The 18,060-nt window shown below is 40.8% G+C and overlaps 1 protein-coding gene across 1 annotated transcript; it reads left to right on the forward strand.

The window, feature by feature from the left end:
• Positions 1-116: 116 nt before the first annotated feature.
• Positions 117-11,627, forward strand: LOC107543355 (interferon-induced protein with tetratricopeptide repeats 5). Its single transcript, XM_016220847.2, has 2 exons — positions 117-201; positions 8,534-11,627. Exons 1-2 carry the CDS (start codon positions 197-199, stop codon positions 9,975-9,977), a joined length of 1,449 nt encoding a protein of 482 aa, XP_016076333.1. The 5' UTR covers positions 117-196; the 3' UTR covers positions 9,978-11,627.
• Positions 11,628-18,060: the final 6,433 nt, after the last annotated feature.

Below are 18,060 nucleotides of genomic sequence, written 5' to 3' on the forward strand. Positions count from 1 at the left end.
GGGCATCGACCTAGCTCTGCGGACGCCTCGGGGGGAAGCGCGCGCACGCCGGCCGCACGCACGCACGCCGGCCGCGCACGCGCACGCGCACGCGCACGCCCGTCGCTTAGTAGCGCAGCATCCCGGTCCTGAGCAGAAAGCCGACCAAGCCCTAGGGGTCCGCCGCCTGCGTGGACGACTGCAGAGCCCAGCCGCCATGAGGTAAGGCCTTTCCCCGCTTCTCCACCCACCCCTTGCGAGGGCCTTTGTTTCCAATCGGTCTTTTTCTTTCATTCCGTTTCCAGCGCAGGGCCCCGGCCCGTTCGCAGGCTGAGCCCCCCGGCGCCGAGCAGCCAGGCGTCTGGCTGGGGACGCTCTCCGGGAACCCTGTCCAGGTCCCGGCGTCTGAAATCGGGCCTATCGGGGAGGACGTCCGGACGGCTCCTTCCCCGGTGTCCCGATCCTCCTAGGCGTCTACGGCCGGGACTGTCGGCCCGCGAGTCGTGGCGACGCCCCCCGGAGGCTTGTCCTCTCCCCGCGGCCCTCCTCGGCGCCTGGGTGGTGACCGAGGGCCGTTCGGAGGGGCCGCTGCGGGGCACGGGTCTCCGTGGGCCCATCGCCTTCCCTCCCCCTTCCCAAGCCTGCAGCTGCCTTTCCCTCCTTTTGGCAGAGGCCGTCTGGCCGCAGCCCCAGGCCGCCCATTTGTCTCCTTCTGCCATTTTGCCTTTCTGATTTCTGGGTCTGAGTTCTCCCCTGCCTCTGAGCTACCTTTGAGCCACGTACAGATTTTTATTGTTCCACCCAGTTCCCTATTTTATGAGGATTCCTTTATCCGTCTCCTTGACCGATGGATGGCGACGGGGCTTTTCCTCACCTTTTTTGGTACCCCCAGGGCGAGCACCCTGCCCGGCGCACGGTTAGGGAAGCTTTTGCGTTTATAAAGCTGAGGAATAAGAGGTTAAGACCTTGGGCGCCTGAAGCAGATAACCCTTTGTTCTACCGGTTGGGTGGCCCAAAGCGTTTTAGACTGAATCTGTTTCTTATCTGTAGAAAATTAATGGCATCCATCTCTTAGGACTATTATTAGAAGTAAAATAACAACAATAATAAGTTCCTAACTTCTGATATTTGTAAGAAGGGAGGGAGGAATCTGGAAAGGCCTGAAGAAACGAGGGAAGGGGGGTGCACTGTATATGTTTATGTTTATGTTTATGTGTATGTAGGATGGAGTGGAAGAGGGGTGGATTCCACTGGGGACCATTTCTCAAGGACAGTGAAAGACTGCTTCTAACTGGAAAAAAAATTACTGAAAGATAAATGTTGCCTCTTAGGACACAATAGCCTCTCTCTGCTAGCTTTCCAGAGACAAAGTTAAAAAATTATGTTGGCAAAGTTAAAAAAGTAAAACTTCTCGCGGCCGGCCAGATGGGCAGAGCGCTTCAGTGGCTGACTGTCCCTTTCAGATCTCACATCCACATTCATAATACCCCAGGCAGCCTTCCTCATCATCTTTGGGCTGGGCTGGAACTGAGCTGAGTGGCAGAGAGTTTGGATCACTGGGGAACAGGAGGACTTATCTCCTTGGTCAGCCTTAGAAACCCTCAGAACAGAGAGGCCAGTTTCATTTTACTCTGTGAATGGACAGGGGGCTGATAGGCTCATATTGTGGTAGATCTGGGCAGGCTGGTAAGGGCATGGCAAGTCTTGCCCATGATCTCGGTGCAGTTACTCCAGAGGAAGCAACAAGTATCAAGGGGGAATCATACCAGGTTTCCCAGTGAAGACCATAGGAAACAGTTCAAAACCTATTTTCAAAATTCAAACATGGAGCCAGAGAGAGAGCATGCCAAGATATAAAGACAAGTGGAGAGGGAAGACTGAAGTGGGAAAAAGTTTGGAGCCATTAGCAGAATAGAAGAACTAGCAGGAATTCCTTCATCTGAAACTCATGTGTTCTTTATGCTAAGCCTACACCCCTGGACTGGACATGCCAGATGTTATCAGTATGTAACTGCATTCATTCATTCATTCATTCATTCAACAAATATGTCTTTGTTGAACTTCGGTTATATCTGGAATAATAGATGCTAGGGACACAGGGGTGAAAAAATAAAATCAGAACAAGGCCTCTATTCTCATGGGGCTTACATTTAAATGGGGGAAATAGACAAATAGTAGATAAATGAGTAATCAACATAATTCAGAAAGTGGTAAGAGTTATAAGGAAAATAAAACAGTGTAATGGCCTAAGAGGGATCTAGAATGGAGGAGGCTGTTTTAGATAGCTCTGCCTCTGGCAGCCTCTTAAATAGTGAATATTTGAGCTGAGTTACAGGAAGAGAGTCACTCAAAGATTTAGGACCAGAGCATTCCAAACAGAGTAAAAACAACAGCTGTAACAGTCCTTGAACTTGGTGTGTTCACTATAAGAAGCAGGTCAATATGTCTAAAACTGAGTGAGGAAGGAGAGTAGCAGGAGAGAAGGTTGGATGGGTAGACAAGGCCAAGTCCTTTAGGGACGTGTAGGACGTGGCTGGATGAGTATCTAAGGGTGTTGGGAAGCCATTTGGTGATTTTAAGACTGATACAATGTGGTTTATATTTTCAAAAGTTTACTAGTTACTGTATGGGGCCCAAGAATAGAGCAGGGATTTTTGTCCCAACTCAAAGGAAAGGTAATGGAGGTGGAGGTTTAGGCCAGGTAAACAGCGGTGGAAATGGAGAAAAGTGGGTGAGTTTGAAGTGTATCTGGGTGGTAGAATTGACAGGACTTCCTGTTGGATTTGGATGAAGAGTTGCGAGAAGAGGAATCAAAGATTATTCCTCAGTTATTTTGCCTGTGGAACATGTGCCAAGAAAGGTGGGGAAGACTGAGGGAGGAACAGACTCAAGGGACCCAAATTTCTGTGTTGGATATGTTTATTTGAACTAAAAAGTAGGTAAGTCTGGAATTCAGGGGAGAGATCAGAGAGAGAGGAAATACTTTGGAAGGGCATCAGCATATACAACAGAAAGTCTTTCATTGGATTGTGGGGGAAAGTATTATAATTCACTTATCTTAATTATGATAATTATATCTTTGTTAACTAAGATTCTTGCACTTCCTTTGGATCACTTTTAACATATTTTTACCCAGCTCTCTTGTTGTTTGAGAGAATAGCTAGTTGTCTTTAATTTATCTCTTTGCCACTCCCTATCTGAAACACTGCGAAGCACATCCTGGTGAGAAGTAGCTCCATCTCAAAATAATTCCAACAAAGTAGAATGCTTTGACTGTTAGGGCTCATGTATGAAATTATTGTTTTCTTAACCTGAGACCTTTAAATATCTGGTATGTCTTTTCCAATGGTCAGTCACACAAACCTCTTACCTGCTCTTTAAGCTGCTCTAAAACCTCTTCCTGTTTTCTCTTTAGGTATTCCTGAGGCAAAGTGAATTTTATATGCATTAGATATATCATATGTTTTAAAGCAGACTATTCTAAACACACACAAAAACCCCTCCAATTTGCATATTAGAAGTAGTATAGTATTATGGTTGACAGGCATAGCTTTTGAATCAGGCAGAATCAGTTTGGGATCTTGGCTCAGGCACGTTATAGCTGTGTAACCTTAAACATGTAATTTAAACTCTCTGCCAGTCCTTGTCGTAAAACTGAAAATAATAGGAGGTTTTTATAAAAATTAATGTAATTTATGTAAAGTTCTTGGCACACTGCTTTGGCATGTAGTAAACCATCAATGAATGGTAGCTTATTTATTTGTTTTTTAAGTACTCATGATTTAGACAGTATATTATTAATAGTATTTATACTATTGAATGTGTGGTGAACCCAGGTAATATGCATAAAGTTGTTTTTCAAATATATCCTTGTTTCCCATTTAATTTAGCTCTTCTCCTTGAATAAAATAGCAGAAATTTAAAGTTAAATGAGAGCTCTAACCTGCTGGGCTTGAGGCCTTTTTATCCATTAAGCCCTAAGGCCCAGTTTCTCTAACTGTCTCATACAGTAGCCACCAGTCCTATATGACAAGTTAAATAAAATAAATAAAACTAAAAATTCAGTTTCTTCATTGTTCAAGCTACATTTCAAGTGATCAGTGACCATGTGTGGCTACTGTTTACCATATTTTAGAGCACAGCTAAGAAAGAACATTGCCATCATGGCAGGAAGTTCTTTTGGAAAGCTCTAGTCTAGAACCTACAATCACTAAAATGTGGGACCTGTGTATACAGTATGTGTATATCTATATACACAAAGAGAAAGAGAATAAATGTGAAAAAATTATAAAAATGAAAATTAATAAGCTACTTTAAGTGTCTACCAAATATATTAAGTCAACTATTAATATTCACATTTAGTATTTATAAAAATTGGAAAACATTTCATGGAGTAATAGATTATGTGCCCTGATGGGGAATCAAACAGCCTTTTAGGAATGACACTAACTGTGCCCCCCATGAGGGCTGGTTTTATTTTACTAATCACTGCTACTGATTTTGCAATTAATCCAGTTCTCTAATTTTTCTGTCAGTTTTGGCTCAGTCCAATTCAGTTTAATGTCATATTTGATTCAAAATACTCTCTTCTCTTTTCCAACCCCCAGCAAATATCTATGGAAGTGCCATAAAGAACAGGAAAACGTGATAGACTAGACTTTAGGATGACTGGCAAGGTGGGGATGCAACTTTTATCCTAGGTAGTCAGAGGTAGGTCTCTTCAGAGAGCTGAGATTTGAGCCAAAGACCAGAATTAAGAGAATAAGTGAGCCCTCGAGCGCTCTCAGGAAGAGTTCAGAGAAGGGAATAAAAGGAAGGTACGTACCCCCTGAGGTAGTACATACTTGGCGTAAGAAATAATACACAATAAAGATTTTTTAAAGGCCAGTATGGCTGGAGTGCAGTGCATGAGAGGAAAGTAGTGTGAAGACTAGAGAAGTAGATGTAGGCTGGATGAAGAAAGGCATAGCAACCATGGTTAGGAGTTTGGGTCTGGAGATAAAGATTTGAGTATTAACAATAAATAGCTTCACTTCTGCTTTATAGTCCATCTTGCAATTCAGGTGACATCTTCACTTGAATATCTAATAGACATCTCCGAATTAACATTTCCAAATAACCCTTTTGATTTACCACTTACCTCCTGGAGTCAAAAGCATAGGAATCATGCTTTCTTCCCTCTTCCCGTCATGGCTTCCCTACACCCAGTCCATCAAAAAGACCTGTCAGCTCTGCCTCCGAAATATAACCATCCAGTCCTCACTAACACACTACTGCAGCCCGAGTGTAAGCTTGTATCATGTCTCCTTGGATTACTTCAACAGCTGCCTTCGTGTCTCTTTCAGGGAGATTTGCTCTGGCCATGCTACCCATTTCCTGCCGGCTCCCCATTTCCCTCTCCTGCTTTATTTTTCTCCTTAGCACTATTATATATCACGTACTCCATATCTTCATGTATTGTTCTGTCTTTTTATGGCACACCCAACACCTGGTTATGTAAGCTACATGAAGTCAGGATTCTTTTTCTGTTTTGTTCACTGCTGTATCCCCAACACTTAGGACAGTGTCAGGCATACCGTAGGCTCTCAATAAATATTTGTTGAATAAATAGCTTTTCCACTAGTTTCCCAACTTCCTATCTTGACTGTCTTATTGACCATTCTCCCCAGAGCATCCAGAACGATTTTTCAAAGCCTAGGTCAAAAGTTTTCCTTTCCCTACTTAAAAATTTTTCTCTAATGGTTTCCTATTGTGATTAGAGTAAAATTTACGTCAGCTGTCCCTGGCTACTACTTACTCCTTCCTTATCTCCTGCTACTCTCCTTTTTGTTTATGCTTCAGCCACACTTCCTTCTGTCCCCGAACATTCCCAAATTTGTTCCCACGTCATGGCCTTTGCCCTCACTGGTACCTCAGCCCAAACCAGGGTTTCTCACCTCAGCATTATTGATATTTTGGACTGGATCATTCTTGGTTGTTAGGGCTGACCTGTGCATTATAGGTATTTAGTAGTATCCCTGGCTTTGATCCTGTAGATGCCAGTAGTCATTCCTTCCATGGTGACCAACAATTGTCTCCACACATGACCAAAGTTCCCTTGGGAGGCAAAGTCACCCTGGTTGAGAAGCACTGGCTTAGACCATTCTGCCCTCAGATCTTTAATGACTGCATCCTTTTCATTGTTGAGATCTTGCTTCAGTTGCCCCCTTTTCACAACTTTGACGATCATAACTAAAGTACCCCCACCACCACCACAAGCACTTAATCCCATTACTCTGAATTTTTTCTTCTTAACATTTATTGTCTGGAATTATGTTGTCCACCTATTCGTATAGATGTTTATTTTCTGTCAATACCTTTTCCTTTCTTTTCCAGAATGGAGTTACCATTAAGAAAGGGCCTTTTTCTATCCTGTTCACTACTATATCCACTACAACTAGAATACTGCCTCTCGTGTATGATATGACATGATCAATAAATGTTCATTGATGGAAATATTACTATAGTTCCCATAAATATTTATACAAATACATATTTACATTGTACATACAAGCGGGGTCCTGTGTGCTGCAGAACAGGAAATACACACTCATACACACTATACACTGTTCATCCCATGATGAGAGCATTTTCTTCTTTGAGAGAAACCCTAAGTAATTTTTTTGTATATTTCTTGTGACCTTTAATTATGGCCAATAGTAGATTTAGAAAGACTTTACCAACTGTCTCACCATCAGCCAAACAAACAAACAAACAAACAAACAAATAAAACTAGGTATATTAATGCAGACTTTTGTCAGTTACAGACAGAAGAAACCCATTCAAACTGGCTTAAAAAAGAAGAGAGAGATTATTTGCTTAAGTAAATAGAAGTCCATGAGTAGACCAGGTGATCCAGGCAAGACTGAATCCAGTCAGTATCATGAGTCATCTGTCTTCCTGTCTAAGTCCTGCTTTCCTCTATGTTAGATTCTTTCTCAGGCAGGCTTTCCCCAAGAATTTGGAAAGATGGCCACTCCAAGCTTATATTTACCAGTTTAAATTTTTTTAGAAGAAAGGGAGATAGTTTCAGCAAAGTGCCATTTCAGCAAAATTATATTTTAATTGGACATTTTTCAGATAAATCACTGGAACCAAGAAATTGCTGGAATATCTTGTGCCTTCCCACAGATTGGAGTGAAGGGTGGACACCCATCTCAAATCACATGGACTGAGATAGGGTGAGAGGTTGTTCCACAAAGGAAAACCAAAAGAAGGGATCCTTGCCAAGTAAAAAACCCACAGATTTCCACAGCATTAGGACTATGTACCCATTCTGGATCACTTCCATGGAACTTTATTGGAATGTTGGGTTGTAATTGACTTAAGTCTTGTTTTTTCTATTAAGTCTTTTTATAAATTTTTAGTAAGTTTTTTTTTTTTTTTAAATATATCTTTATTGATTTCAAAGAGAGGAAAGGAGAGGGAGGGAGAGAGATAGAAACATCAATGATGAGAGAGTCATTGATAGAGCCTGCAACTGGGGTATGTGCCTTGACTGGGAATCGAACCCCGATCTCCTGGATCCCAGGTCGATGCTCAACTGCTGAGCCACACCCGGCCGGGCTTAGTAAGTCTTTTATAAGTTTACTTTTAAATCTTGTTCACAGTTACAGCCTCAGAGTTATTCAGAAGACATCGAACAGAAAAGGGTCTCAGTGATAAATACTCCTGTCCCTTCCCCTTTGCCTTCCTAGTTCAGACAGCATTTCCACTGGGTCCTGCAGAGCTCATACTGTGCCTTCCCAAGGAGAGCTCAACAGATATTTGAATGTTACGGACAATGATAAGTTAATAATAGGCATCAGCCTTTATTACTGTCTACAACCCCAGAGGTCAGAAAGATGTGGCACTTACATGAAAATCTATTGTTTTCTTTTGCCTTTTCCCCATCTTTCTCTAAATCTGTTATTCTCTTTTTATCTCTCTCAAACTTATGCTTTTCTCCATCTCTTGGTATGCCTATTCCTGTCTGTTCCTGTGCCTTTTCTCTGTAGGCTTTCTTTTCTCCCTCCCTCCCTCCTTCCTTTCTTCCTTTCTCTGCAAAAATAGTATATTTGTATGGTTTCTCTGTCTCCTTCACTGTGCTTCTTATTCCTCACCCTCTCTTTTCTCTCCCTTCATTAATAATACAGAAATGAAAATTTTATATTAATTATTGACTGTGAATATATTTATTTTTAATTTTCAAGGCTAGTAAATTAAACATTTAAATTCTCCTCTCTGAAAATAGGTGGTCCCTGTGGGACAGTGACTGCCAAAAGGAAATAGATACCCTGTAGCATAGAAAACACTATCATCTCCAGAATTTTGCAATAAATAATGAGAATTTAATGAAATATTTCTAGGACATAACTGTACACAGAGGAAACTAGTATAAAGTTATAGGAGCCTGTGCTTAACTATAAGATCAAATAAAAGATGAAATTGGTTATTAAGTAAGGAACAGTATTTAAGGTTTAAAAATTTATTGTTTCCTTTATTCAGAAATTAAAAAGGATTTTATCTTTGACAGTGAGATTCCTAAGGACTCCTTGAAGGCCATTCTGTTGGAGTTAGAATGTCACTTTACATGGAATTTACTTAAGGAAGACATTGATCTGTTTGATGTGGAAGATACAATTGGGCAACAGCTTGAATTTCTTACCACAAAATCCAGACTCACTCTTTATAACTTACTGGCCTATGTGAAACACCTAAAAGGCCAAAATAAAGATGCCCTAGAGTGCTTGGAACAAGCAGAAGAAATAATCCAGAGGGAACACTCAGACAAAGAAGAAGTACGAAGTCTGGTCACTTGGGGAAACTACGCCTGGGTGTATTACCACATGGACCAGCTTAAAGAAGCTCAGAAGTATACAGACAAGGTAGAGAATGTCTGTAAAAAAATGTCCAGTCCTTTTAACTACAAATTGGAGTGTCCTGAGATTGACTGTGAGAAAGGGTGGGCACTCCTGAAATTTGGGGGAAAGTATTACCAAAAGGCTAAAACAGCTTTTGAGAAGGCTCTGGAAGTGGAACCAGACAATCCAGAATTTAACATCGGCTATGCCATTACAGTGTATCGGCTGGATGATTCTGACAGAGAAGGTTCTATAAAGAGCTTCTCTCTGGGCCCTCTGAGGAAGGCTGTTACCCTGAACCCAGATAACACCTACATTAAGGTTTTTCTGGCGCTGAAGCTTCAAGATGTACATGCAGAAGCTGAAGGGGAAAAGTATATTGAGGAAATCCTGGACCAGATATCATCCGAACCTTATGTCCTTCGTTATGCAGCCAAATTCTACAGGAGAAAAAATTCCTGGGACAAAGCTCTTGAACTTTTGAAAAAGGCCTTGGAGGTGACACCAACCTCTTCTTTCCTGCATCACCAAATGGGACTTTGTTATAGGGCACAAATGATCCAAATCAAGAAGGCCACGCGCAACAGACCTAAAGGCAAAGATAAACTGAAAGTTGATGGGCTGATTACATCTGCTATATTTCATTTCAAGGCAGCTGTGGAACGAGACTCTATGTTTGCATTTGCCTACACAGACCTGGCCAACATGTATGCTGAGGGAGGCCAGTATAGCAACGCTGAAGACATTTTCCAGAAAGCCCTTCGTCTGGAGAACATTACTGATGATCACAAACATCAGATCCACTACCACTATGGCCGCTTTCAGGAATTTCACCGTAAATCAGAAAATACTGCCATCCACCATTACTTAGAAGCCTTAAAGGTCAAAGACAGGTCATCCCTACGTACCAAACTGACAAGTGCTCTGAAGAAATTGGCTACCAAGAGACTTGGTCACAATGCTTCTGATGTGCAGAGTTTGAGTGCCCTAGGGTTTGTTTACAAGCTGGAGGGAGAAAAGAGGCAAGCTGCTGAGTACTATGAGAGGGCCCAAAAGATAGATCCAGAAAATGCAGAATTTCTTACTGCTCTCTGTGAGCTTCGACTTTCCATTTAACTACATACTATAGGAAATCAATTTTAAAGCTCTTCTATTTTGGGTTCTTATATTTTTGTTTATTGTTTTAATCCATACATTAGAGTCAGTTTTCCTTCAATGGTTATTGTGTTACCAGGCATCATGTTAAGTACTTTATATGCATTATGATGAATCATTTGCTGTTTTCTACTTTTTTAAAATGAAAATACTATAATTCATTAAGAAACAGCAACATTCCAGCTGTTGTAACTTGAAAATGGCGTCGCCATTATGACTTTATATACCCTTTGTGTCTGCTGTTTATAATAATATTCTGATTAAGTTTTGTCAAATTTCCCATGGTACTACTCACACTTATGCAGTGAGTATAATCCTACACAAATTTTGACACCTAGGTCAGGAACACTGTTTCAGGAGTGCAAAATTCTATTGGTTAAGTTCTTAATTATGTAGCTTACAAAAGATGGAACCTCCAGTTACAGATGCCCTGACTTTAATGAGGATATTTAACCATCAACCTAAAGAACCCTTTGTTGGAAAAAAAAAGTTCATAATAAAAAGTTTGTCATCTCTGATGACTTCAATAAAAGAAAAAACTAGAACATGAGAAAAAAAGATTTCCTCAAATATAGAACTTAAGGGACCCATGATAAATCAGAAGTATTATCTCCCAAAATGTTCATTAAGTAGCTAGAAACAGTTATGAGGGAAAAAATGAATAATGGAAAAACATTAGTCTCAAGTTTCTCTGGTTCTTTAACTAGAAGAATAAACCTAAACTGAATCTAGATGGGTTTCCAGTTGCAGTATTTTTAGGTTACAATCATTGAGATAGAAAACAGACCAATTGAGAAATTGGAAAAAATAATAAGCAGATGCCTAAAGTAGAAATCCCTAATCTGTATCCCTAGATTACCAAAATTTCACTGATTTAGTTTTGTGGCTGGACTGGGTAGAGTTCTCACACCCCCAATTTCTGGCCCTTGGTTAACTGTTTCAGAATTCCAGGTTACTTCTGTGAAGCTATTTCTTTTGTCTGAAGTTTTCAGATTGACATGTTTTCCTATAGTATAGATCCTCCAGAAATAGGTAAGCCCAGCTTTCAGGTTTAATAATCCACCTCGAAGGGTCACTGTTTAAGGGCTCTTATCTCAAGGGACTTTTTAAAAAATTTTAAACTTTTATTGTTCAAAGTATTACAGATCTTCCTTTTTTCCCCCATTGACCCCCTCCACCCCACTCCCACCCCACCCCCTGGTTGGGATATTGCTAAAAGTGGCTTCTCTAATGTTGTTTCTTTGATTATATTTACCAACAGTATTAGTGAAAAAGTGTGCCATGTGATTTAATTCTCCAATGTAGCTCTTTAAACTAATGTGTATATGTGTGTTTTACTTTTTGTTGCTATTTCTATTTTTTAAATTTCTAGTATGGTTTTGATTATTATAAAAGTAGTGAGTTATCATTGTAAAATTTCAAACAATGCAAAAGTATATGAATTTAGAAATAAGAGCACTCCCCTCACCCTACCCCAGTCCTACACCCCCAAGGTAAACTGTTAACAATTTGATATGTATCCTTCGAGATATTTCTTTTCTATGCACATTCAAACATACATATATACTGCAATGTATCTCATGAATTAAATTCTTTTTAATGTTTGTTTTACTTAAGTCCCTGCTGTTTTTGTTTATTTTGCTCATTTTATTTGTTTGTTCAAGAAGGAAGAGCAGGGAAGGGAATGATCAAGTATTCTAGACTAAAATATTTTATTTTGCAGAAGTCATTTTCCCTCCTTGGGAATAATGTCATAATCAAGGTTATGTCCCCAAGTAGGTACTTGACATGCAATAAAATATAGTTATGGTATCAAAGATATAACTATAAGCCTCTATATTTAAATATTAGACTTTAAGGTCTAGGAAATGATTTTAAAATTCACTAGATATTGAAATATAGAAGAAATCATAACATGCTAAGGAAGTATAAAATAAGTGAAAAATACAACTATAAATACATGAACTAAAGTTAATGTCTATAACTTTGAATTTTTTCAATAATTTTAGTTAAATTTATAACTATTTAGGTATTATTTCATAGACTCTTGGGTTTAAAAAGACCTCAGAATTCACCTTTATTAATTAACCATCAAAACTTCAAGTTCTGATGGCTTGAATTATCTTCCTAAATGATAATTTCATCTTCAAATAGTCCTTATTCTTAGAAATGTATTCCTTCCATTTAACTGAAGACTTACGGCCTGAAGTTTACACATTTTAGTCTGTCTTTAGGGACCTCAAAGATTTAATCTTTTTTAGACAAACCAAAAAATGACCAGGGAAGTGGTTGTAATTGCTCTTTGGGGTACTTTGACCCTTCTGGAAGAGAGAAGTGCCTCTTCCCCAGATCTCCAAAGTGATCTTGGAAACTATTTTATTGAATAGTAAAGCTATGCTACCAGCCCCTCAAAAGCTGAGAAAAAACCCCTTCAAGTGAATCAGCTGGCAGGAAAACTGGCTTCAGAGTAATGGAGCTCTCAAACCTATTTCCTGTACTCTCTGGGCGAAGAACTAGTCTTAGCAGTTGTGATCATGCTGCTATACTATCTGCCAGAGTTTCAGGATAATATAAGGAGTCACTGTTCCTTTTTAGATTGAGTCCACGCAAATTATCTCAGTTTAAGAAAAACTGCATAGACCCACAGAACTTTAGAACCAGGAGGGCCCTGGGAAAATGCCTGCTCTAGCCAACTTTATTGATAAGAAAATTGGGCCCCATATTGGTGATGTGACTTAAAATTTCACAACGAATTTCTTCTTGCTCCTGCTTCTTCCTCCCTATTCGACAGCTTCTATCTATAATCAATATTTGTTACGTCAATTAAACCTTAATTGACAGTTTACCTGGCCATGATGTGATAATAGCACAAGCAGGCCCATGGTTCTTTTATATGTTGTGCTTATTGAGATTAAAGAACATGACAGAAATATAAATCATAAAATGTGGCATGTTCTTTTTATAATTGGTGGATTATAAGAAATGAGAATCCATTGGCTTAGATAATTAGAATAGTCTTTCAGTAGTTCAAGGATAATCACATTGTAACCCTAATGTGGTGACCATGAGAAGCACCTCTTAGATCTCCAGCAACAGAGATTATAAATGACAGGGCCCCATCTGCTACACACGGACATCCATCATTGCATTTGCACTGAGGCCATGCTCCTTTGACAAAGGATCACACTGAGCTCAGACATCCTGTAATCCTAGGTCACCCAACACTGCTTTACATAGAGTCCCAAACTCCCTGGAAAGAATTATGAGAGGGAACTGGTTTCCACATCAGCTGACCCTTGATGCTGGGATTAAAGCTGCTCTGAAACCCCTGGAGAGAATGGCCTAAGAAATCAAGTGACTCAAATCTAAGGACCAGGCTTGTCTCAAGAGTTGGATGTTGGAAATCAGAGATTTGGGATATATTCCTCAAACCTACTTTGGAAGGCTGAAGAACCAGTGAACAATTAGAAGCCAGGACACCCAGTCCTTTGTCCTTGGGAGGAAGGATACATTTCCCATGCACACACCAACCAGAATCAGAACCTTCACCCAGTGTGGAGAGTAGCACAAGAAGGTGAGGAAGGATTGCGCTGCAACACATATAACCAGATGTAGGCTGGGATCACCTGCCTCGGCACCCCCTGCGTTTGCCTTGAGCTTCCAAGTCAGGGACTTCAGAAAGTGCCTCTGAGCCCCGAATTCCACTGGATATTAATTTAGCTTAAGAGTAGCTTCATCTCTCTTTACATGCTTTCTCATTTCCATTCCACATTAACTTCAGCAATCTTATGCTTCAATCGTACCTAAACAAATAACTTATAAAAACAAAAACCCCAAAATAAAAATTGGTGTATAAAAAACTTTTATTAAGGAGGTTCCAGGAGAGAATCTACAACTTGAAACTTAATGTTAGATATTTCCTGTTTTTCTTTTGAAAGAGCACACGCATTGAAGGAGGGAAGGAGAGGGAGAGGAAAGGGGGAGAGAGAGAAGGGAAGAAATAAAAGAGAGAGGGATGGAGAGAGAAGGAAGGACCCTTAAACATATCTTGATGTTCCTGCCTCTTGCCATGATTCTAGGCCTTACCCCTTTTCCTATCTGTACTCTTCTTCCTCTGAAATAAAAAGCAATTCCTCCATTTTCTTGAAACAGAAACAGAAACAGTTCTCTCTCTTAGCCTCATACTCAGCCACAGACCCATCTACGCTTAGCCAAATTCATCAAATTGCTTAGTTCAACAAAAGGGTCTTTCATTTTAACATGATACACTCTCCTTTGAAGGAAATTGTTATAAATAGCACCCCCTCACAATTTCACAGGAATTACACATTTTAAAATAAATTCAGTGACTAAATCTGTCATAATCTTTGTAAAGTATAATAAGAATGATTTATACTTCCAAATTGACAATACTTGCCCCTATGTAATTTTAACATTTTTCAAAATTTGAATTCTGATATGTGTTTGAATTCTTTGGGTTACACTTTAACTCAATCCTTTATCAGTTCAAATCAATTAAGACAGTAGGAGACCAAGAATGTAGCCCAAGATGGCAGCCTGGGTTCCCAAAAAAGGCAGAGGGCTAAAAAGCTTTTTTCCTATCAAATTTTATCAATGGTTATTCATAGACAAGTCAACCCAAATCATCCTCATATTAACTTTGATATTCCACGTGGAGAAATGACCTGGGCAATCAAAGTACTGAAAAACACCACACAGCATCGTTGTCCCCATATTTGTACTTGCAAGAGGAAGCGGATAAACGTGGGACAGGTAATGAGCAGGACTGAGGACGAGAAGAGTAGGAAACAACCAACTTGAATGTTCGTTCTAAGTCTGGCCTTGTCCAGTCGAACTGTAATTGGAGGTTGGAGGCATCACCGAGCTTTGGGAAGTGGTCTCACTAATTCCAGCAGATGGCAGTGCTGCATAACATGTCAACAAAGGAAAAAGAGCAGCTTTCCCGAAGCTCTGGACCCTTGGAGAAAACTTGCTCAGTATCATTAACCAGCAGAGAAATGTAGCTCAGAACTACAATGAGAGGTCACCTCACACCTATCAGGGTGGCTGTCATCAAAAAGTCAACGAGTGGTGGCGAGGATGTGGAGAAAAGGGAACCCCTGTGCACTGTCGGCGAGACCGCAAACTGGTGAACCCCCTAAGGAAAACGCTATGGAGATTCCTAGAAAGAGAGATACAGTATGACCCAGCAGTTCCACTTCTGGGTATTTATCCAAAGAAAATAACCAAAAAAAAAAAAAAGACTAATTTGAAAGGATATATGCACCCGTGTACATTACAACATTATTTACAATAGCCAAGATATGGAAGCAACCTAGGTGTCCATCAATAGAATGAGTGGGTAAAGAGGATGTGGTATATATGATGGGATATTACACAGCAATAAAAAAGAGTGAAATCTTGCCATTTGCCACAACATGGGTGGATCTAGAGGGTATTATGCTGAGTGAAATAAGCCAGGCAGAGAAGGACAAGTGCCATGTGGTTTCTTTCACTTATATGTGGAATCTAATAAACTAAACAAAAAAGACTCAAAGGGATGGTTACCAGAGGGAGGGGGTGGTGGGATGGGTGAGACAGACCAAAGGGATGGTTACCAGAGGGAGGGGGTGGTGGGATGGGTGAGACAGACCAAAGGGATGGTTACCAGAGGGAGGGGGTGGTGGGATGGGTGAAAAGGGGAAGGGGAATATAGTCAATAATATTGTGTAATAAGTTTATACGGTAACAGATGATTACTAGAATTAGTGGGGTGATCACATTGTAAGGTATAAAAGTGTCAAATCACTATATTGTACACCTGAAACTAATAAAACCAATGTAAGATTGTATACCAACTATACTTAAATAAAAAATAAAGAACAATCACGCCCTGGCCAGTTTGGCTCAGTGGTTAGAGCGTTGGTCTGGGGTTTGATTCTGGCCGAGGGCATGTACCTCAGTTGCAGGCTTGTCCCTGGCCCGGGATGGTTCGAGTGTGGGAGGCAACCAGTCGACGTGTCTCTCTCACACAGATGTTTCTCTCCCTCGCCCCCCTCCACTCTCTCTGAAAAGCAATGGAAAAAATATTCTTGGGTGAAGATTAAAAAACAAAAAATCACACCAAAACAGAACTTACAAATGATCCCTTTTTAGAGATGAGGTGAATACTGAAGTATAACCCCATGCCCTGAAAATTTGTTTTCAATTTAGAGAAGCCAAGTGCAACCCCCAAATCCCAGCAATCCAAGTCCCAGACCCCCTTGTGGGTCCCCTCACCAGAACACTTATTAGTGTCAACTTGTGTTTGGGCCCGCATTGACCTTAGGTATCAGCTGGAACCTCAGAAAGCCACATATGCGGCTGCCCCACATCCTCTCCCTTACTCCCAGCTTCTTCCCGTAAAAGGAGCAGCGGCTGATTTCCAATCCATCCAGTCCCACTCCTGGCCTGGGCTCCTCCGAACCGCCTCAGATTTCTCCAATGCATAATGTATCCTTCCTCTCCTAAGCCCCAGAGTACGCAGTATTCTTAGCCTCAGCATTTAATAACTTGGTGTCGCTCTCACCTGTGTTAATTTCAGCCTACCAATTAGGCAGTAAACTTGGGATCGTGGAGGGGGTGCTATGTGTATTTTTAATTCCCCCCGTAAACATGGTGGCAGATTCCGAGGAGGTGCTTAATAAGTAGTTGTTGGTTTATCATTTCTTCTCACCCACTCAGCAATGCTCGCCAGCATGCTAATTAATGGTGATGCCCTATTAGAGGCTAGCGTAGGACTGGGCAGAAGACTAGCCAGGGGCTTCTGCTCCTAGCCAAACCCTAGCATAAAGTTTCTGTGTGAAGTAAAAACAGCTCGTGTGGTGCCCATACCTGAAACGCCATCTTTCATGCATGAAGCACGTGCTCCATCTTTTCCTAATGTTCTGGGCTCCTGTGTGAACAATCCCCCCCCCCCCCCCAGGCCTTGTACTCCATTTGGGCATAAAAGAGCTATTTAATCAAGCCTGTCAGTCTGGGTTGAACACAATTGTGTCATTTTTACAATCAGGCTTCAATCAAGTAGCAGCTTTGGAAACAGGTATAGAAATCTTGTTTGGCAGAGGTTGGTTTTTTTTAAAAAGACTCAAATTTTGAGGTCTGAGGAGAGAAACTCAGATATCTACCTTGAATTCACTCTTTCATTTCAATAAATAATTTCAGAATTACACCTACTGGAACCAGGAAGGTGAGTGCCAAGTTGACATTGCCATCTTCATCGTGACTGGGCAGTGGTGCAGGCACTCCAGAAAGAACTCAACTCCTGACTGAGAAAGCTGACTTTGGTCATGTGGAAGGCGGAACTCCCTTTTGTGACAAAGTTGCTCCCCAACTATCTCTCTACTCCCCCCACACAAATGTTCCCAAAGAGAAACCTGGATCAACAGACACTAATTAAATCACTTAGCCTGGAAATAGTGGTCTTGATAGAACCAGACTCTTGGGAAAACTCTTGGAAATTTTCAACCTAGAATCTTTCCATCTATACTAATTGGAAGATTAAAGCATAATCCAAAGGATTTTATCTGCCCAAGAGAGGGATTGTTTTCAAATGGCTTCTTAAACCCACATAAGGAAATGATCAGAGTGGACAGGAGAGATGCAGCCTCCAGCATCAGACAGCTTCCAACTTTTATAAGATTTCACGAGGTACTGGAGTGCAGTGGCTACTGGGTCACCAGCTGTGGGACCTGGTGCCTCAGTTTCTACACCTATAGAATGGTGATAATGTAGGGTATTATGGGGATTAAATAAGACAATGCATAGGAAGTGCTCAGCACAGTAGCTAACACATTGGAAATATTCAATAAATGGTTTTGGGTTTTGTAAAATATTTGATTGCTACCACATCTTTTTTTTTAAGGGTTTTTATTGATTTCAGAAAGAGGAAAGAGGAGAGAAAGAAAAAAACATCAAGGATGAGAGTCTCCTCATCACTGGCTGCCTCCTGCAGGCCCCCTAGAGCCCACAACCTGGGCATATGCCCTGACCTGACCGGGAATCG

The sequence above is a fragment of the Miniopterus natalensis genome, chromosome 14, assembly GCF_054644295.1.
Source record: "Miniopterus natalensis isolate mMinNat1 chromosome 14, mMinNat1.hap1, whole genome shotgun sequence".
Lineage (NCBI taxonomy): Eukaryota > Metazoa > Chordata > Mammalia > Chiroptera > Miniopteridae > Miniopterus > Miniopterus natalensis.